This window comes from Girardinichthys multiradiatus, chromosome 20 (assembly GCF_021462225.1).
Source record: "Girardinichthys multiradiatus isolate DD_20200921_A chromosome 20, DD_fGirMul_XY1, whole genome shotgun sequence".
Lineage (NCBI taxonomy): Eukaryota > Metazoa > Chordata > Actinopteri > Cyprinodontiformes > Goodeidae > Girardinichthys > Girardinichthys multiradiatus.
The window spans coordinates 28,862,416-28,884,854 of NC_061812.1; the positions used below are offsets into that span (position 1 = coordinate 28,862,416).

Here is a 22,439-nt window from a genome sequence, read left to right on the forward strand (position 1 = left end):
ATAATGCAGCTTAAAACTTGACCCTATTTGACCCTGTGTGGAGTTCAAAATCTATAATTATGTGCATCCAGTTCTTCCTTTTTTATTTAATTCTGTAGTTTCCTGCCACATCCGTAGTCGGAGTCGTGTATTTCATGAGACACTCCATATGACGTGTTGGCATGGATGTGTAAAAAAACTCACATTTAACTTCATGAGGACAATAATATTTCCACACTCAGGGTAATCCTCCAAAGGCTCTTATAATCATCAGAATAAACTTTGAAATATCTTACACATGACAATTATCATTCTAGCCATAATATTAAAAGTCTTTGTAAGAATTACATTTATATTGTATAAAACAGCATAGATCTCCATTTTAAAAAAGTTCCTTTTTGTACATGTGTGCCGGTGTGAAAATTGTACAGCTACCCTATATCTTTATACACTTGTATAAATTGCGATGTCCCTTGGCTATTTTTTTTTTATTTCTTCAGTAGATAGAAATAGTAGCCCAATAAGGTAAATATAACTTTTTGTCAATTTATTTTATTTAAAGAATCATAAAAACGGGTTAAAGTTCAACCCTGCCCTCTGATTTAATAGACCGGAAGTAGCTTTATTTTTTATTTTTTTTCTGGATGGAAGACAGCAGTCAGTAAGATAAGTTAGATGTAGTTCCTCCAGCGATTTGAAACTCGTTCAACCAGTTTTTTTTTTTTTTATGGTTTATGTTAGGGAAACTGAACAAACAACCTGCATATTTAATCAGTAATGTTCCAGTTAGCTGCACAGCCACGAAAGGACTGCTAAATAACTTAACAGCGAAATTGACGCTAGCTCAGTCGGTCGAATAACGCATTAGCCCGTTAGCTTTCGCCAGCAGTTCCAACACAGAGCGGGAATCAATGATTAACTGGTCATGTGTTGGGATTAGTTTTCTCTCACTAGGAGTTTACTCAGTCAACGGTTCGGGGCTTTGCTCGCTCCTCTCTCTGTGGTTCTAGGTGAGAAATTAGCTTGGTTTTAGTATGGCTAGCTGTTACTGTTCGTAGGGGAAACGAAACGTATCTTCTCAGCTTTCGCTTTCCAGAACCGAGATGCTATGATGGCTGTGAGTAAATAGCCCGTCGGATAGTCCAGCTGCTATGATTTTTATACTACTACTGGTGAGTGAACCACACCTGAAAAATCTGCAACCACGAAGTCTGTCTACAGCGTTAAAGACCGTCCTGTGTCCTCCTCCTGTAGGTTGACCCGCTGCCACGCTGATTAACCGCAGGACACCTGGTCCAGCATGAAGCCCCTGGCCTCCAGATTCTCCTTTTATGTGGGTTTTGTGGTGGGGACTGTCTTACTGTATGTGATCCTGCGGCCGGTGTGGTTTGAGGGGATCCAGCTCGCCGGCAACTATGGGAAACTTAGTGACCGACAGCAACAGTTGGACAAAGACAAGGGGATATGGAAGAAAGAGAGATCCGCACTGTTTAACTTGGATCACCCTCACCATACAGGTCAGTTTCGGTTCCCAGCAGCCATAGTGGCGCTTCTGTTTTAGGCAGCACAACTCAAATAGATGTTTAAATTTGATCAGCATAATGTAGTTAATTTATCATTGCACAGAGACACTAGTATTTTCTCACATCTGTTGGGTGTTAGTTAAAGATATCACCACGTTGAAAGCCTTTAAACCCCTTTCAGCCATGGGGTTAACATTAGTGGCTTTCTTAAGCTGTTTAGTTTTGTGTTGATGTACCTCCTGCATACATTCTGAGGTGAATGAAAGAGGACAGGCAGCATTTGTTACACAAGAAGCGAGTGTGCTTTTAGTGGATGAAGCTAAACTGGAAAAAGTCGTTAAATGGTCTGTTTTATTTGCTGAATAGGTGTGGGTCAGTGTGTTCAGTTGGTTCTCGCAGTATAACGTTGAGTAATAAATGCCATTCTAGCATACACATACATTTTAAATGAAATGTATAATGCAATCTGATTGCTTTAAGTTTGAAAAATCCATAATTATTTTTGTTAATTTGATTATGAAGCTACTACATTTAGTAGTAGTTTTCAACTGCTGATAGCAAGGAGCAAGACCCCTTTCTGACATTCTGCTCTTTTATTGTGTAACAAAAGTCTATCAGGCTGATGAAAGCAAGTTAATTTGTCACACACGCTGCTCATATCTTGTCGTCTATAGTTTAAAAGCAAGGGTGACCTTAATAATTGGGATCCTGTGTGGCAGTTCTTTGGTTTCTGCCTCATGACTGTCTATCTTCAGTTGCCTACATTTTCATCACAAGCGGTTAGAGCAAAATACCAGGAGGGTAATTCACACACGACTGCTGAAACCCCCAGTTGGTGTCAGGCTTAGAGAATGTACTGAAAGTGTAAAACTGACTTTAGGATGAAATTTGACAGTAAAAACAACTCCCACTCAGTCGCTAAAGTTTAAAGTGTTCAACTGTAGGCCGAGGACCGGTTTGCAAACCATATCCTTTGAATCTTTGTCAACCCAGACATAAGTTTTAACATTTATATCCAGCCGACGGTCTTGCTTTCAACTACCAATCAAATTAAGCAGGATGTTTATAGAAACTCTTATCACTCATTACTATAATTCCGAAATTGGGGTGTTGTAGGAGTAAAATTAATGTTATGGTACAGTTTGTTAATACCACCATCATCTGCTGCGTTTTTATCTATTTATAAACACAGTTTTTACAGGAAGTGAGAACAAGACTCACCGGTTTTCAGTTCAACATCAGTTTCAGGTTTTACATCAAACGTGTCAAACGACCAACATGCAGAGACTGAATAAAAACCTTGTTAACTCAACTTTGCTTTCCTACTCATTTAAGTCAAACCGCCTGCCATTAAATAAGTTACGTTTCCACAGATTTCTTTTACTATCAAATCTTTATGCAAGACATGGTCAGAATAACAAACTAATATAGTGACTCGTTGTCATTGGTTAAATAAACTGAATAAGTACTTATCTGAAACCTTTTGGCAAAACTTTAGGCCTCATTTAATCAAGGAATTGGGAGCTAAGGGCATAATTGCACATAATCCCAATAACACAATAGATCAAAGAGCAAATTCTCACAAAAGCCTTCATACATGCATGCTTTGAATAATATCATGTATGCTAGATAAAGCTTCTGTTTCTACCGTGTCTAATGTTAAGCACATGTTTGCGGTCAGGTGTGGAGAACCAGGAGCTTTTTTCATTTCATATGAGAAAATGTGAAAGTTTATCCCGTATGTGACTATGGGTCATTGTTGTAAAATTTCTCTGCAACTGACATAGCAAGACATTGCCATTGCTATTAATATATTTCATCGTTTATATTAATAATTTTTAGATTTTGATTTCTGGGCGTTGTTGAATGATAGAATGAGTTGTTCATCTTTTTTTTCGAAGAGAGGCTGAGGCTAGCTTTGAGACGCAGAAAAGAAAGTCAATGCCTTGAGAACAACTTTATACCCATTTAACTTTTTTACATCTAGTCCTGCTACAACCACAAACTTCAGTGTCATTTTTGGGATTTTATCTGATGAACCAACAAAAAGTAGTTCTTAATTGTGAAATGGAAGAAAAACGCCATGTTTTCAAAATGAAGTGTGTGGTGTGCATTTCTAATTAGCCTTCACTACTTTATATAAAATCCAATACAACCAGTTTCCTTTTGAAGTAACTTGATAAGCAGACTCAAGCTGTGTGTCATTGAAGCTCATTGTAAATCCAGGTGTTAGAGAACAAACCTCATGACCAAGGAGCTCAGCAGACAGGTCTAACTGATCTCACAGCATGGTAGGGAGTGTTTCATTTGATGTTTGAACTATTATTGGTTGATTGACAGCACTGATTAGTATAAATATATTTTAAAATATGCTTAAAAATGTTGAGCAGTGAAATTGGTGAACTGAAGAGGAGTATTTTTATAGTAGACATGTTTAATTAACCCTTATAGCAGTATTTATGTTTGTCTGTCTCTGACTGTATGCATGAACAGATAATATTGCTAAAAAGACTGAAGACATTTTCCAGTGCTGTGTCATAACTTTCGTCTTAATCACAATACTACAAAATATTGTGATTCAGTTTTAAGTCCGTATTGCCCATCCCTAATGTTGGGTTGTAAAACAATATCCCAAGATTTGAAAATCTGTTAGAAAACTGCTGAATTTGTCATCTAAAAATGGGAAGTGAAAACTAACGATGCACATCAGGATTGAAAAAAAACCCACACAGAAACACAGTGGTGGCAGCAGTAGGAATGCTAAAAGTTTTTAACACGATGCATCGTTTCCCTTCAGCTCAAAAGTTGGTCCGATGAATTAAATCTCAATAAAACACATAAAAGTTTATGGTTGTAATACAACAAAATATGAATCATATGTACCAATACCATTTCAAGGCACGGTGACTGTTCTAAAGCTGAATATTTTGGGCATACTGCTGTGAGTATAATTTTGTTGATTGGAATTAGACGTTGCACATAAAAGAACGTTGTTTTTTGTCTCCTTGCCAGGCGAGGATAGCCGCATGGCTGACGAGCTGTACAACAAGGTGCGCATCCTTTGCTGGGTGATGACTGGTCCCAACAACCTGGAGACGAAGGCTCGGCACGTGAAGTACACGTGGAGTCGCCATTGCAATATAGTCATCTTCATGAGCTCAGTGGAGGACCCCGACTTCCCTACGGTGGGGCTTGGCACAAAGGAGGGACGCGATCAGCTGTACTGGAAAACGATTAAAGCCTTCCATTATGCCTATGAGCATCACGCCAACGAGGCAGACTGGTTCCTCAAGGCAGATGATGATACCTACGTGATAGTGGACAACCTGCGATGGATGCTTGCAAACCACACACCAGATGAGCCTATTTACTTTGGCCGAAGATTCAAACCCTACACCAAGCAGGGGTACATGAGCGGCGGTGCTGGATACGTGCTGAGCAGAGAAGCCCTGCGGAGATTCGTAGAAGGTTTTAAAAACAAAGTGTGTACTCACACTACTTCTGTAGAGGACCTGGCAATGGGACAGTGCATGGAGAAAGTTGGGGTGCTGGCAGGAGACTCTCGAGACACCGCACAGAGGGAGACATTTCACCCCTTCGTCCCCGAGCAACACCTCACTGCCAAGTTCCCCAAGAGCTTCTGGTACTGGAGCTACTGCTACTACCCCATATCAGAGGCAAGTTCAGTGGAAGTCCTAAATCCCAGCATTGGCCTAAGGTGTTATAAAGCATGGTTATGGGATAAAGGAATAAAATGTTGTTGTTTGAGGTAGTTGTTGCAGTAACTACATTAGAATGTAGTTTTCATAATCCTGTCTTGGAGAAGCAAATACAGTTCTCAACACAACCACAAAGCACACAACCACTGGATGTTTTTCAGCTTATGTGCGCTTTACTTGGTTTTTTTTATCCCCTGGTAAATTTGGGTATTTTTTCCTGTCTGAAGAAGCAGAGACATGCTTTTTCAGACTGGGGCATGTCGAGGGCCATCCTCAGACTGACGATTACCTCAAACAGCCTTGATTTAAAGAAACTAACACCTTCAGTTCATAATTAAACAGAGACTTTTCTGCATTTTCTACAATTAACTACATTGACATGCATTTGTTCAGTCCTTTGTAAAAGTACTTATACTCACTCATTTTTCACATTTTATTACATTACAACCTTGAACTTCCATGGGTTTTATTGGAATGTTATGTGATTGACCAACACATAAGCACATAGTTGTAAAGTGGAAAGAAAATAAAACATGTTTTTCTAATTTTTCTCACAAATGAAAGAAAAGTGACCTTCATTTGTGTTCAGCCCCACTGACTGCACACACATACAATCACCTTTTGCTGCAGATTTCAGGTCCTTTCAAAGAATGTCTTGTCCAATTTTACAGCTCCAAACACATTTTTTTGCAATTTGTCTTTGCAAACTAGCTCAAGCTCAGTCAGAAATAAAAAAAACACAGAACTGTTCCCTCGTCACGCTGCCTGTGTGTTTGTCATGCTGCTGATAGGTGAACCTCTGCCCCAGTTTCAATTGTTTAGTGGCCTTTAACAGTTTTTATCTAGGTTTGGCCTGTTTTTAGCCCTATCGATCTTCACTTTACCTCTGACCATCATTATAACGGTGCTAGCACCATGTTTCACTGTCGACATGATGTTTGTTTTTCCAACCTACTTATTGTAGTCCCAAAAAGTCGTTTTTGGTCCACATATTCGCTCTGTCGCCTACATGGCCTTTAGAACGTATTATGGCCTTCTACTTGCCGCTTATCCATAAAGGCCTTATTGTTGAGTGTACAACTAATAGTTGTCCTGTCAACAGATTGTTCCACCTAAGCTATAGATCTCTGCAGCTCATCCAGGGTTACCATGGACCTATTGACTGCTTTGCAGATTAATGCTGTCCTTGCCCAGCAAATTAGTTTAGGTGGATGGTAATAAGTTAGGAAATAGTTTTTATAACCTAACCCTGCTCTAAACCTCTAAACTTTCTCCCTGACCTGTCTGCTGTGTTCCTTGGTCTTCATAATGCTGTTTGTTCGTTAATGTTCCCCAGGAAACCTCCATGGCCTTCACAGATTGACTGGATTTGTACTGGTCTGTGGTGACTTCTGAATTAATTTAATTGGTTTCTGGAGTTTATTTAGGTCTATCAGAGTAAATGGGGCAGAATACAAATGCTCGGCAAACCTATCTGACTTTTATTTAGAACAATCATAGATCATTTTTGTTCGGACCCTTGAACTTAAGTAGAACTTCGTCATGGTTCCCAATAAAATGAATTCATGTTTGTGGTTGTCATGACGAAAACATGGAAAGTTTCTAGCGGCATGACTGCATTTGCAAGGTCTGTATTATGTCTTATGTTTTGATGATGGTGTATGACCACCTACTCTCTCTGTTTATTTATTTTTTTTAGGGTTCAAACTGCTGCTCAGATGTGTCGGTGTCTTTCCATTACGTAGACGCTGGCGGCATGTATTTGTTGGAGTACTACGCCTATCACCTGCGTGCCTTTGGCTACAGATACCGCTACCAGCCACCGACTCCGAAGGCTTACAGATTGGAACTCTCAAATTCCCTGGATTCTGCAGGAGAACTGAAAGAGGGGACTTCTGGCGTTAAAGAGCACGGTGATGATGATTTACCTAGACCTGACCAAGGGCAGGATGCAGGTCCTCCGCCTGTGGTTGGTAAAGACGCTGCTGCAGCTCCGGTTTGATAATGACACGGATTTTGAGGCAGAGAGAAAATTGAAGTTTTTTTTGTGTTTACCCATTCATTGTGATAATCTGGGCTTGTAGTTCTTCACAAACAGAAAGGCGGTCCACTTTGATCCTAAGTTTCTTCCACATACAAGTGCGTACCCTGAGGATCCTGGAAGTTAAGGTCTGCTTTTTATGTCAGCTGTGACTGCAAGACTGTTCCTTGGACTGAGATCTCGTTTTATGACTTTTACCATTTTATTTTTTTCCAAGTGCTTTTACAACTGTGTTTTGTTGTCACCTGTGTCTGTCTCATATTGATTTTGAGCTAGTAATCCTGTTCAACATTTTAAAACATTCTCATTTAATCATTGTGTTTTATGTTGTGCATTTTAAGCCTGCAGTCACAAGAAAACTGGCATTTCGTTCTGTTTACTTGGAGAAGTTGTCTGACTTTATTCCACACGCAGGTCTGGTATTTAAGTTCCGATCTGCAGGACGTCCTTGTCAAGTCAAAACAACTGCAATTACATTTGTTTGGTTTTTGCATGAGCTACCTCTCAAACCTGATGTTGGTTGTGTTTTAAAGCCTTTTGTTGGTGGACATAAAGCATAAGGGCAACTTCCGTGTAGGAGTCATCAGTATCAGTCGCATCTTATTTGTTTAAGCTTGATGAAGGAAATCTGGTCTGTCCAGAACAGACAGGTTTTGTATACAGATTCCAAGGCATTTGGAAGTTTTAAGAAGCAATGCTTTCTAAACTGCTCCGCTCCCATTGTTTAAAATCCTGGAGAGGAGATTCCCATACTAGCCCGTGCCTAGTGTTGAATACTTATTTATGAAGTTTTTCTGTTTACCCAGATGACCATGGCTGCGATAGACTATTGGTTGATTTTATTTTGTTGTTTTGCTAATTTAGATTTAAACATTTCCTTATTATGGTTCAAAAACTTTAAAAATTGCCATTTTTGCTAACAATTAAAAAAATTAAAAAGGCACAAAATACTTACAGATGAAATAAGATTAAGGTACATTTTGGTAATATTGTACATTAAATCACTTTACTGGCAGTTATTAAAGTCAAAAAGCTGCTTAATGAAACAAATAAAGCAAGTCAGCTTTTGATGAAAGTGATCATAGAGATATAAAAGATACAATGGAGCTTGAAACGTATTTGGCTCCCTAACAGATTTCTTCTGTTTACTTTTTTTTTGTCACACTTAAAAGTTTCAGATCATCAAACAAATGTTGATATCAGATAAAGATGTCTCGAGAAATAACATGGGGCAGTTTGTAACTGATGACTTCATCAAGAGAAAAAGCAGTTCAATATGAACAGTTTAAGGTCATGCTACAGTGTCTCAATCTTATTCAAGTCCAAACTTTGACTAGACCAATCCAAAACCTTATTTATTTTATTGAACCGTTCAAATATTTGTTTGAGCTTAAGATCACAAACTGATGGGCGGACATCATTCATCATCCATTGGTTACAAGTAGTCCAGGTCCTGGAGGTGCAAAGCAGCCCCAGACCATCACACTACCACCACCATGTTCAACTAGGTATGGCGTTCTTATCCTGAAATGCATTCCTGCCAGCTGTAACAGGACGCACACCTTCCAAAACGTCCTACTATTGTTGCATCAGTCAGTAATGGGATCATCGGTATGGTGTTTTCTTTCCAGACTGAAGGATTTCAGTGACTTTGTTTCTCCATTCTAAAGATTCTTTAGATTGCAGTATAATGTCTTGTTTTTTGTGGTCGTTTGGCCTACTTCATGTTGTGATGCAGGTTCTAGTAAAGTGATTTCTTGATTCTGTGGCAAGGGAAATTGTGTGTAACTACAGTTAAGTCCTGATTTGACCATTGAGGCAATTGTCTTCTCACACAGGGGCAGTCTGCTATTAAAATTAGCTTGGTGATCTGGAACATATGTGTGAATCAAAACGCAAAAAAAAAAAAAAAATCGGAAAAGTAGCCAAAACATTCTCACAGCAGTATTATCATTCCAGCAATTGGAAAAGAGAACATATAAAGGTCGTTGCAAAGTATACATGGGACAGGGTGACTACATTATCCCAGATCGAAATGATCCAACCAAAGATTCCCACTTTTGGGAAAAGATTACCCTAAAAGCCGACTTGTTTATGAAGTTGTCGGCCTTTATTAATTCAGTTAATCCCATTGTTGCTGCAGGATCAGTGCTGCCACGTTTCCAGACTGTTTTTAGTGGGGTGGATAAACTAGATGGATGAGGAAGTTGTTGATAAAATTATCTTTTCGCCACTGTAAAGAAAGCTGGTCTGCTGTACGCCACCTGTAGCAGAATGTTGGTCTGCGCTTCCTGCCACTAGAGACACATACACACATATATACATATTACAATTTCCTGCTTCCCTCTCCCCGAGGTGATGCATAAAGGATGTGCCTTGCAAACAGAATGTATGAGCCATGAGCTGCACACACAACTTTGCACTGTGACGTTACAATAGGGAAAGGAGGGTGAAGGTTAGTTGTATTCAGTCCTTTATATATATATGTATGTATGTATATATATATATATACATACATACACACCCCTTTTTGGTTTCCTTATGCTTTAGTTCTAGGGAGATCACATGATTAGATTGTTTTTAATTGGATAAAACTTTTTTGTAGATGATGCACCATGTGTTAAAAGTATTTCATGTGGTTCCTTAATTAATGTCTAATAATCTGACAATTTCATATTGTTGACAGGAAATGATGACTAAGAGCTGTATGAAAAAGAAAAAAAAACAACAATTTTAATTTATTTTCTTTTAACCACTTTGAAAATGTATTATGCCTTTCAAACTAGTTTTTTACAACTGTTTATGTGCGCGTGAACACAGACTAGTTCCTTTTTATTTTATTTTTTTTTGTATTGAAAATGGTTGTAAGATTTCACAAGTTTCAGTGTCAAATTGTGATGTTTTACATAACGGTTCCTTTTAAAAATGGGAGTTGCTTGGGCTCATGTTTGATAACTGCTGCATCGGTTTTAATGGGAAGAGTGAGGCACTACCATTCTTTGACAATCTTGTCAATATTAAGGAGAAATGTACAGTGCTGTAATAATATTTTAATTGTATTTATCTTAGTGTTGGAATTTGATTTAAGTGTTCAAAATTATTAGGCAGTGTGAGAGCACAGAATGTGTGATTTTCTTTTTTTTTTTGTGAAAAGTACTTTAATCACTATAAATAAATGCATATTTTACCCTACTGTTAAGGTATACATTTTTCCAAAAGATATCACAGTTGTTTTTTCAGCATGTTTTCCAGTGTCGGTTAACATAAGCAGTTAAACACGGTGTTCATCCCTCTGTGGTTGCTAACACTGGGTGCACTCATTGAATAAGAAAGTTGAGAGGGTTGTCAATGTTTTGATAACTGGCAGGTTTTTGGTATGTTGGTCACACACGGATGTTTGATGTCGCCATCACAGAGGGGGCTGGCTGTCTTTCTGTGGAAAGACAAATATGGTTTAAAGGCCAAACAGTCAGAGATACATTCTGTTTATTTTCTGGGCAGGTAAAGTCTGGTTCTTACCTCTGCTTTCCACAGTTGGTGAATTTAAACAACCTCTTCTGTAGAAATGTTTGTGCTGATGGACAACCCACTCCTGCTGCACACAAAGAAAGATGCAGTCACCAATTAACATTTTAGGCAATATTTTATTCTACATCACAAAATATACGGATCCTCACAAATATGTAAATATTAGCATCATCTGGTTCAAATTCTGTAAAAAAAATCTTCTATTAAGCACGTTTTGCTATCCGATTAGTAATCGGTTAATCGGTTGGAATGTGAAAAAAAGTTTGAGCCAGATAAATGATGGTACAGGAATGTCAAATATGTTTTTCAAATAGGGAAGAGTAAGAATATGACAAGCTGACAGTTCAAGGGATGTTTTGCTCACCAAAAGTCACATGAAAAGACAGAAGCTTAAAAAGGTTTCTAGAATCTGTGTACTAGTTTTACTTAATACTACAAATAAATGAGAATATGCATTTACTGTTGAAGAGGTTCAAAGTGGGACCTTTACTGAAAAATCCATAACGTTTTAGGAATAACATAAAAATGTCTGTTTTATTAGTCCTTTACATCCTTCAGACAGGATTAATTAAGCTGAACTCACAAGCTCAAGATTTTAATTCAAATCCCAAACTTAGTTTAACAATGTAATGAAAATCTTAAACTATTAAATTTTGTCAGAAAAAATTAGGACCAAAAGCATATGTGCCACAAGACAATATCAAAAGCAAAGCAAAATACTTATTATCAAGTTCATTCTAAGGTCATATAGAGAGCTATAAAACAAGAAGGGTATCTTTTAAGCTCCCAAGAAGTTTACATGAACTGCCCTGAATAAACTGCTTTTGACGATCCAGAGTCACTCACTTGTTTCTTGTTGCAGTAGGTGAGCAAGGATGTGATTGGCATCATCTGTGCAAGAAAAATTACATTACAAAAATTACATTTTTACATTTTTTTTCAACACCAGTTTAATCAGATTTAAACACTGCATTGCAAATAAACTACAAAGTTTTGTAACTGGAGTTTTCTGTTTGTAAAGGTAAAGGCCCGGGCTGTGGCAGAGGTAAAAACTCGGGCCTGGGTGGAGTTCGTTGAGACCATGGAGAAGGACTACCGGTTGGCCTCGAAGCGATTCTGGCAAACCGTCCGGCGCCTCAGAAGGGGGAAGCAGTGCTTCGCCAACACTGTCTACAGTGGGGGGTGGGAGGCTGCTGACCTCGACTGAGGACATTATCGGGTGGTGGAAGGAGTACTTCGAGGATCTCCTCAATCCTGCCATCACCGAGGTGGTTAAAAATCTCCGCGGTGGCAGGGCTTCGGGGATGGATGAGATCCGCCCTGAGTACCTCAAATCTCTGGATGTTGTAGGGCTGTCATGGTTGACACGCCTCTTCAACATTGCGTGGCGGTCGGGGCAGTGCCTCTGGACTGGGAGACTGGGGTGGTGGTCCCCCTTCATAAGAAGGGTGACTGGAGGGTGTGTTCCAACTACAAGGGGAGCACACTCCTCAGCCTCCCTGGTAAGGCCTACGCCAGGGTATTGGAGAGGAGAGTCCGGCCGACAGTCGAACCTTGGCTTCAGGAGGAGCAGTGTGGTTTTCGTCCCGGCCGTGGAACACTGGACCAGCTCTATACCCTCTGCAGGGTACTTGAGGGTTCATGGGAGTTTGCCCAACCGGTCCACATGTGTTTTGTGGACCTGGAGAAAGCATTCGACTGTGTCCCTCGTGATGCCCTGTGGGTTGTGCTCCAGGAATATGGAATTGGGGGCCCTTTATTAGGGGCCATCTAGTCCCTGTACAAGCGGAGCAGGAGTTTGGTCCGCATTGCCGGCACTAAGTCGGACCTGTTCCCGGTGCATGTTGGACTCCAGCAGGGATGCCCTTTGTCACCGGTCCTGTTCATAACGTTTATGGACAGGATTTCTAGATGCAGCCAAGGTCCGTAGGGGGTCTGGTTTGGAGACCAGAGGATTTCGTCTCTTCTTTTTGCAGATGACGTGGTCCTGCTGGCCCCCTCTAGCCAAGACCTACAGCATGCGCTGGGGCGGTTCGCAGCCGAGTGTGAAGCGGCTGGGACGAAGATCAGCTCCTCCAAGTCAGAGGCCATGGTTCTCGACCGGAAAAGGGTGGCTTGTCCTCTTCAGGTTAGAGGGGAGTTCCTGCCTCAAGTGGAGGACTTCAAGTATCTTGGGGTCTTGTTCACGAGTGAGGGAGTAAAAAGAAAAGTGCTGAGTGAAGCTGTCGCTAAGGGTGCCATTTTTAGGGAACAAAATTTGAAGTACAGGGACTGGCATAGAAAAAATAGCTCATTTACCTCTTCCTGTAGTTTGTAGGTGTCTCCTGCACTCAAGCACTTCACAGGAAACTGAATAAGGATGATCAACAGAACCAAGGAAGCAAGGCTGCAGCAGTTTCGATTTACCTCCATTTCTCTGAAAAGAGATCAGTCATACAATTTCAAATGCTAGCAATCGTATGACTGTATGTTAAATAAATATTTACCTTTGTAGATAGTTAACTATTTATCTTTGGTATTAATGAATTGAACTAAACTGAATTATTGGGGCCTGAGATTGTCCTCACACATAGGTGCTTTTTGGAAGAAAGCACAACAGAGACTGTACCTGCGGAAACTCAAGAAGTACAACCTTCCACAGGAACTGCTGGTTATCTTCTACACTACAATCAGTCTGTCCTGTGCACATACATCACCGTGTGGTTTGGCTCATCCATAAAACAAGGACAGGTGCAAAGTACAATGAACAATTAGGTCTGCAGAAAGAGTCGTCTGGGCTGACCTTCACTCCACCCAGAAAATGTAAAGAACTAAGGTCAGGAAAAGGGCAGCTAACATCTGTGCAGACCCCACACATCCTGGACATGACCTGTTTAGATTTTTACCTTCAGGTTGGCGCTACAGAGCGCTATTTACAAAGACCAGCCACCACAGAGAGAGTTTTTTACCCAGCCCGTCTCTCTGATGAACACTTAACAGACTGGCCAGTTTGATACCATGCATATTTGCACTAATTCAACCATGTTCTCTGTTGTGAAAACACTAAATATTTTTATATAGTTAGAAAAAAAATTTTTTTTCCCTTCTTATATATTTACATTTAAAATGTCTTTACTGAGAGCAAAGAGGAACTGAAGTCAAATTCCTTCTTGGTGTGCACAAACTTGGCGAATAAAGCTGATTCTGATGCTGATTCTGATTAATTGTAGCTTCCATGCCAGTGTTAGCTAAAATGCTAGAATAACATGCTAATGCTAGCGTGTTAGCTTATGTTAGCATTTTAAGGTAATAAGAGCATAACACTGATACTACCAGATAGTTAGACGCTGGGTAACTTGACATCCTCAGCTAATGTTAGCACTTATCTAAGGATAACCTATAAGCTACTATTGCATTATTAGCTCATTAGTTAAGGTTAACTAAAATGATAGTAGGCTGTTTTATTTCCCTTAAAGTTTATAGTTTATATATTTATACTTCAAGTATACTTAATGCCAATAAAGCTGATTCTGATAGTGTTAGCCAACACTAAAGTTGGCATTGGGTGATGTTACCATAGCAGATAGTCTTAGCTATCTAACATGATTTTAGCCTTACTGCAGCTAATGCTAGCACAGTATGTAACTTAAGTATAGTACATATTCAGAATTAGTAGCTGTTAGCATTTTTGCAAATAAGAAAATGAGCTACTCTTAGTATAGCAAATGGTGTTAGCTCAAAATATAAATACATTTATAAATATGTTTATACCTATTGTGATAGCTAAACTTGGCTAACAGCCTGTCAGCATAATAGCTAACATAGTAGATGGTGTGTGGTCTCAATTACAACGTGCTAATGCTTGTACATATGATTATGTTATTGTTAAAATAATGTTTGATTGCAAACCTGTCGAGGTAGGAAAACTTTACTGGCCGTCCGTTAACTCTTACATTACTCCTCACCTCTCATCAACTCTTTTTATTTGGCACCCCAAAGGACAATCCTCAGTCAGAGATCAGTTGTAGTTTCCACAAGTTTATTAAAACCAATCTAAATTCAGAGAGGAGCCATCACACTTACACTACTACCTGGAAACGTCTGTCTCTATCAACTTTTAAGCATGGTGGTGGCTGCATCATGATGTGCAGCTTTTTAGCTGCAAATAGTACATTGGACAGACTCAAAAAGAAGTAGAACTACCTGCAAATTCTTCAACTTTACCTCAACTGAATAGTTGATAGCTGAAACTGGAACATGGACATGATCCCAAGCACACAGATACTTGTTGTGGAAAGATGGTTGTACCTGACCTCAACTCTATTGGAAATTCAAAGACCATGCTTAAGAAGAAACCAGTCAAATTACATGCACTCCATCAATTTTGCCTAGAATAGTGATCCAATTTTATACCAGAATCATCCCAGAACCTTGTTGATGGCTGCAATGACCAATGTACAAAGGATATTTATAAAACTTTTAGTGGGGCTGGGTGCATATACCTTTTCTAGTATTTATTATTTTGACTCTGCGGATTAGGGAAAACCCACACTAAAATCTAAACTTTAAATCCAGTTCCTGTATCTAAAACTCATTGAAGTTGTTTGCTGTATAATTATTCTATGCAGGAAAAAAAAAATCAAGCCAAAGCAAATAAAAGTCCAAAACTAATATGCCTTTCATGTCTATGATGAGTGCACCTAAATGTGTTGTGGCGTAGAACCTATTCTGCTGCCACTGGTGGAAACTGTTTACTGAACACTATTGTTATTGCAAGTGTTAGTTGGAAGAAAGAAATGCAGTCTGAAACATGAAAGCTTATAAATCCTGAGGTATAAAAATAAATTATTACATAAATGCAGTATGATTCATTAGCATTATGTAGAGCAATTATCATAAATATAATTGCTCTACACTGTAGAGCAATTATATTTATGATAATTGCTCTACAGTGTAGAGTATATTAAAAAGGGTGTGTTACCCAGGAAATAGAGTCTGTAATGTAAGCAGCCTACACTACGCCCTACAGGCAGATATTGCTCTTCAGTCTACACTCCCATTGACTGGTATATAAAAGCAACAGGTCAAATAACTCGAACACTCTCTGACCCAATGATTCCTGAAAGGACAAGGATGCACTCTGACTGACCTTCTATGGACAAGTACTCAAAATTTTGATTAACACCAATTTATCATTTTCAAACAGTCATTCTGAATCACAAACAATATTTCAGCAATATTTCACAACACATGATAGGAGGCACTTGTTTTATATATAGAGATCCTAGGTGACTGTGTCTAGCTTAAAAGTTTAATTTTGAAAAAGACAACATAAACCTGATGTAAACAACCTTAATAACAACCTAGAAAGTTAAAATGACCTTGACATTCACTTCTTTATTTATTTATTGTAGAAAACAGAATTATTTAACATCCAACTGCATGTATTAGATATACTTTAGCTATCATCCTAAGAAAAATCTGAATAATTCTCATAGATAGAATGACTAAACCTCAGGAAGAACTATTGATGCTTCATTTAAATAATGTTTAAATCTTTACACATTAGGTCACAGATATTGTTTAAAAATGGATAGTGGCTTCTAAGCTGGTGTTTTACAACTGGGGGTCGCCAGGAGGACCTCAGAAAATTGGAGGGAAGATAAGAATTAAACAATCGCTAGCCTCAGCAGATTTGTTATTTTGGCAAATATGACAGGCCAAGAGATCCCAAACATTTCAATACCTTGGCCCCACAAACAGCATACGCTTCTGGCCAGGGACTCCCTTTGCAAACCCACAGACAATAGAGTTTAAGCAAACAATGGCTCATTGTAAGAAGACATCCGTGTAGACATTGCCATGAACAAACAAAATTACTCAGATAAGACGCGCCAGTGTCTCACAACACAAGACTAGATGTCTTGTGGTAAAGCTGACCTGATGGAGACATGACTATAATTTGACACCAATGTTTGTTTTTAATAAATAGTTAAATGCCTTAGTTGGGCATAACCACCATACTGAAATGTTACAGGGTTTTTTTTCAGTCGAGCACAGTAAACTCACAGACCCTGACAGAAACAGTATTTTAATACACAGCCTGGCCAAAAAAAAAGTCGCCACCAAAAAAAAAAAAAAGGTCACACACTGTAATATTTCGTTGGATCCTTTAGCTTTGATTACGATACACATTCGCTGTGGCATTGTTTTGATAAACTTCTCCAATGTCACAAGATTTAATTTCGACCCAGTGTTGCATTAATTTTTCACCAAGATCTTGCATTGATGAGGGTAGAGTCTGACCGCTACGCAAACCCTTCTCCAGCAGATCCCAAAGATTCTCAATGGGGTTAAGGTCTGGACTCTGTGGTGGCCAATCCATGTGTGAGAATGATGTCTCATGCTCCCTGAACCACTCTTTCACAACTCGAGCCCAATGAATCCTGGCATCGTCATCTTGGACTATGCCCGTGCCATCAGGGAAGAAACAATCCATTGATGGAATAACCTGGCCATTCAGTATTTTCAGGTAGTCAGCTCACCTCATTCTTTGAACACATACTGTTGCTGAACCCAGATCTGACCAACTGCAGCAACCCCAGATCATAGCACTGCCCCCACAGGCTGGTACAGTAGGCACTAGGCATGATGGGTGCATCAGTTCACCTTTGATAAAGCTTATAGTTAGAGTGGCTTAGTTTATCAGGGAGGGAGGAAGGCTCCCTCCCTGTTGGATGGAGTAAGGGGGAGTCAGGTTTAGCCTAAACCGGCTCAGTTATGGTTGAGGTGCAAACACACCCTCCTTTTCTGCTACCTGTATGACCCCTTCTCTTTTCCAATGGTTATAATCAGTTTGACAGAGAGAGGTATCCCAATCCTTGTGGTTTTTAGTATAAATAACAATAACCATCAGAGGGACCCTTTGTGGGGTGCCTTGTGACGATATTGTTGTAAATAAGCGCCGTTTAACTAAACAATCTGAACTGAAACTATCTGTGTAGTTATGCTGCTATAGGCTTAGGCTGCTGGAGGACATAATGACCACTTTCACCCTCTTTGCTACATTCTCACACTACTCTCCAATTTTGCATTATTTGCTATTATTTCAGCTTTTAACTTTGTTCTCTCTTTTCTCTTCCTAGAAGCTACACCTGGCCTGGCTTTGTGTCTACCTGTGACACCTTTCTGGAGAGGGGCATCGCCCAAGCTTTTGCCTGTAACAACTTAATGCTCACCTTCTACCGATGATCCACATGGCCCTGCCTTTTAGTGTTTAACCCTTTCTCTCTCCTAGACATGGCAATTGACAGAGCCTTTACTGTGACTACGTGCTCTCTTTCAGACTCTAAACTTGAAAACTGGCTCAGAGTTTATCTGTTCTTTCTTTCTAGATGAAACGACTAAAGGAGCTACATCCATTAACATTTACTTTTCCTTCCCATAGAAAGGACTCCTGGATCAGTGCTTCTTTGTTCTTTTTGTGTCTCTGCTCTGTTCTCTCAAACCCCGAGTCGGTCGTGGCAGATGGCTGCTCACACTGAACCTGGTTCTGCTGGAGGTTTCTTCCTGTTAAAAGGGAGTTTTTCCTCTCCACTGTCGCTACATGCATGCTCAGTATGAGGGATTGCTGCAAAGTCAACGCCAGTGACTGTCCACTGTCTCTACATGCTCATCCGGGAGGAGGGAATGCTGTAAGTCTCTGACTCGATGCAATCTGCTGGGTTTCCTTAGACAGAAAAACTTTTTATCCAATTTGAATAAATAACTGAATCTGACTGCACTGTTCAATGGTTAGGATTAATTGGAATGTATGTACCTGACTATTGTGAAGTGCCTTGAGACGACATGTGTTGTGAATTGGCGCTATATAAATAAAACTGAATTGAATTGAATTGAATTCACCTGCCTCTCTTCTTACCCTGATGCGGCCATCACTCTGGAACAGGGTAAATCTGGACTCATCAGACCATATGACCTTCTTCCATTGCTGCAGAGTCCAATCTTTATGCTCCCTAGGAAATTGAAGTCTTTTTTTCCGGTTAGCCTCACTGATTAGTGGTTTTCTTAAGGCTACACAGCTGTTCCATCTCAATCCCTTGAGTTCCCTTCACCTTGTGTGTGCGCAAATGCTCTTACTTTCACTATTAAACATAGCTTGGAGTTCTACTTTTGTTTTTCTTTGTTTTGATTTCACCAAACGTTTAACTCTTCGCCGAACATTCAGGATTTTTTTCCGACACATTTCTTCCTCGATAGGTCCCCACTATCCTTCCAGTTTTTAATTACGCGTTGGACAGTTCTTAACCCAATTTTGGTAATTTCTGCAATCTCCTTAGATGTTTTCTCTGCTTGATGCATGCCAATGATTTGACCCTTCTGAAACAGACTGACATCTTTTCCACGACCACTGGATGTGTCTTTTGACATGGTTGTTTAAGAAATGAGAAGCAACTTATTGCACCAGTTGGGGTTAAATAACTTGTTGCCAGCTGAAACATGATCGCCCATGCAGTAATTATCCAATGGGAGGCTCGTACCTATTTGCTTAGTTAAATCCAGGTGGCCACTTTGTTTTTTGGCCAGGCAGTGTACATTTCCGTAGCATCCAAGCAGTCTTTTGTGACTGTGTATAGCACCCACTGATATTACATTAAAATTGTGATTAGAAATGTTGTGCACTTCTAGTTACATATATAAATACTACAGCAACAACACTCATTAGGAACTGCGTATTCTAGTTTAGATTTAACTTCTGTTATGGCAAAACATCTGTAAGTAGACCAGAACTCAGTTTGATTGATTTTGAGTTTTGGTAATGTGCAGAATAACATCATAGGGACCGAGACAAGTAACACCTGCAGTCTTGGCAGACCCAGTGTGATAAGGCAACCTTTAGCTGCTGGATTTGCAGTAACGATGAAGGCTGAGGCAGAGTATGGTTAAAGCAACAAGTGGTCTATTTGTCCACATATGGCACAACCCCATAGACCATCAATTTAATGTCAAGCCTCCCAACAGCAGCAAAACTACACTCTGATGACAAATGCCTTAAATTGTCTCTGCTGGGATTTGACTAAACCATTTTTTACTCACTGGTGAGTAAAGAATGGGTAAAGAAAAGTTCTTCCTAACATCTGTGTTCTAGGCTTTTATACGAGCAGAAAACATATGAGGATAGATCAAATAATGCTGGGTTACTCAGCAAGCCACGTATGAACTTTCTGCTTCTCCTGGCAGCTTGTTTGACTTCCATGGTCCTTGTGGAAGAAGGCTGTAGCAGGCTCCCCCACCCCTCCGGCGCTCCTCAACTCCTTCTCCTGGATGGTCTCTCACTCCTGTAGGCTTACTCTCTTTCTTCTCAGCTTGTGCCAGGATGGACCAAAGCACATTTAACACATAGGGTTGGGGGTCCTCCACCATCATGAGACGTAAGAGCTTCGGCACAGCCGACAGGGGGCTGACCTCTGACCCTGTACCCCCTCTTCACAGTACACACTTCTCTTTTTCTCTTGAATACTGAATTTTTCCCATAAATATTTCCCATAAATATTTCCAGCAGTGGCTGCTTCATTTAAATTTCCACATTAGGGATTCACAACACTATTAATAATTATATTTTATATTTTAACTTTACACCTTGGCACCATTATGAAAACACCAGAATCTCCATATTCAGAAATCCTCCACATTCTCCTAACCTACTGCCTCTTCTGGAACCTTTAAATGGTGTCCGTACTCTGGGGAAGCTTTTGTCTCAACACCCTGGAGAGGACACAGAAGAGACAGGTCAGTAATCACATCTTAACAAACAACTTTTTCACACTTACATTTTTACCTTTAGGCTATACACAACAAACATTTGCTCAAGTTTTACAAGGAAGTAGACCTTATGTACTCCAACTAGTAACTCTGTTTTCCTCACAGGCAACCATGAATCTTAATGAGGAGCAGCTGTGCAGGACCTGTAACAATGAATACAGATCAAGGCGTATTTAGTTTTCTCTACATCTTGTTCTTTCATATCTTGATTACTAAATTCAGTTTTAAATACCCCGATGTAATTAAAGAACCAGTCAAACTTAGCATAAATGTTCATGCTCAGATGCTTCTGATATGTACTTTTATTGCCGTGGGATATTTGGTTAGGCTTCAAACAGTGACTGACGTCATTGAAGTTATAACACTCTGGAGAGGGGAGCTGTGTGAACAGCAGTCACGTTACCTTTGGTTTATGATTGGGCTACAGTGGCTGTTTGTTATCTATTAACAGGTGTCAGTTCTACACAGTTCCCTACAGAAATAATTGCATAAGCAGCACTCATTAACTCATTCTTTAAATATCCCACAACAGCCAGGTGCTTAATTCTTCCACATCAACAGCTAAAACCCCGAGGCTGCTTTCCTGAATTTACTCAGATGTGAGCATTGACCATGTTATTGACGGTACTGTGTATCACCAGTTAACTGTTAAAGCTGATGGACAACAGCCAATATTTAGCAAACGTCCAGTGGCTTGTAAAAATATTTTTTTATGTTAGAACCACAAACTTTTGTGTGTTTTGTTGGCATTATATGCAATAAAGCAACACGTTGATGTAGATTTTCACTCATCCAGAACCTAACAATCATAAGTGTTTGAGTAGAAGGCAACCAGACTTCTCGACTTTCTTAAAGACGTTTCACCTCTTGTCCAAAAGGCTTCTTCAGTTCAGAACCTGGGCTGGAAGCATCAGGCTTATAAATTGTTGTTCACATTAATTGCATTAATAGGGCCAATTAAGTCATCTTTGTCTCTGGTTTTACCCTCCATTCAGTTCAATGTTTGACGATTCATACCAACGATGCCAACAGGGAGTTGTTTTATCACATCTCTCAAGGTGTGAATGGGTGTAAAACTGCTGAGTCTTGATGCAATGAGCTGGCCCTTCTGTCGTGAGTCATCCTTTTGTGTAGCCGCTGTTTAGTTTCGCCAGTATAGAGGTCTGAAAAATGATGGACAAGCACAGAAAAGCAAGCTCATCTGGTCAAACCTCAGCGGTTTATTTGTTACATGCCCCAGGTGTGTGTTTACTGAATAAGTCTTGTCCCTTCACAGCCGATGTGCTGGCCAGAAAATAAAAGGCTGAAGGAGTGAACTAAGCCCCACCTAGTTCTTCCTACAACTGCTACCTATGAGGCTTTTGGGTTGAGGATGGAGTAGTCCTGGTTTCCAGGTTTTGGTATTTGAGTAGAAAAGAAGAAGCAGGTATACAGCGTTCAGCTGCTTGGCTGGTCTGAGGCTTGTTCATTCTTTTGTTTATCTTTGCTGTTCTCATCTCTTTTTGTTATTTTGAGTATAATTTTTATTAGAAGTTACCACTGGTCAGGACTCCGTATGTGTTATTTAAGCCACTTTGATTTATGAAATGTAACATATCCTTGTTTGTTTTATGGCTCTGATTGATGTTTGTTGTGCCAGTTTTTTTCAGATTTTAGATAAAGGTAATACTTTTTCTATTATTGTGTAGCTTGCCAATTCAATGCCAGATTGGTATGATTCTTGCTTTATGTTCGTGGGGTTTGGGATTACAAATCCCAGGCGAGCCTGGAGTGAAAAGAGCTATCTACGTTGAGGATGAGAAACCAACGTAAAACAGAGAAGGTGGGCTCAGGTTTCTTCTAAAATGA

General features: G+C 39.7%; 1 protein-coding gene and 1 long non-coding RNA gene across 2 annotated transcripts; one reads left to right on the forward strand and one right to left on the reverse strand.

The window, feature by feature from the left end:
* The first annotated feature begins 611 nt into the window (after positions 1-611).
* c1galt1b (core 1 synthase, glycoprotein-N-acetylgalactosamine 3-beta-galactosyltransferase, 1b) lies at positions 612-10,454 on the forward strand. Its single transcript, XM_047348013.1, has 4 exons — positions 612-1,151; positions 1,234-1,496; positions 4,515-5,179; positions 6,921-10,454. Exons 2-4 carry the CDS (start codon positions 1,280-1,282, stop codon positions 7,221-7,223), a joined length of 1,185 nt encoding a protein of 394 aa, XP_047203969.1. The 5' UTR covers positions 612-1,151; positions 1,234-1,279; the 3' UTR covers positions 7,224-10,454.
* On the reverse strand, positions 9,134-20,701 carry LOC124856996. Its single transcript, XR_007035468.1, has 6 exons — positions 20,608-20,701; positions 20,471-20,534; positions 13,089-13,206; positions 11,637-11,681; positions 10,782-10,854; positions 9,134-10,695 (listed from the first exon to the last, which is right to left on the reverse strand). It is a non-coding gene; the product is annotated as an uncharacterized LOC124856996 (long non-coding RNA).
* Positions 20,702-22,439: the final 1,738 nt, after the last annotated feature.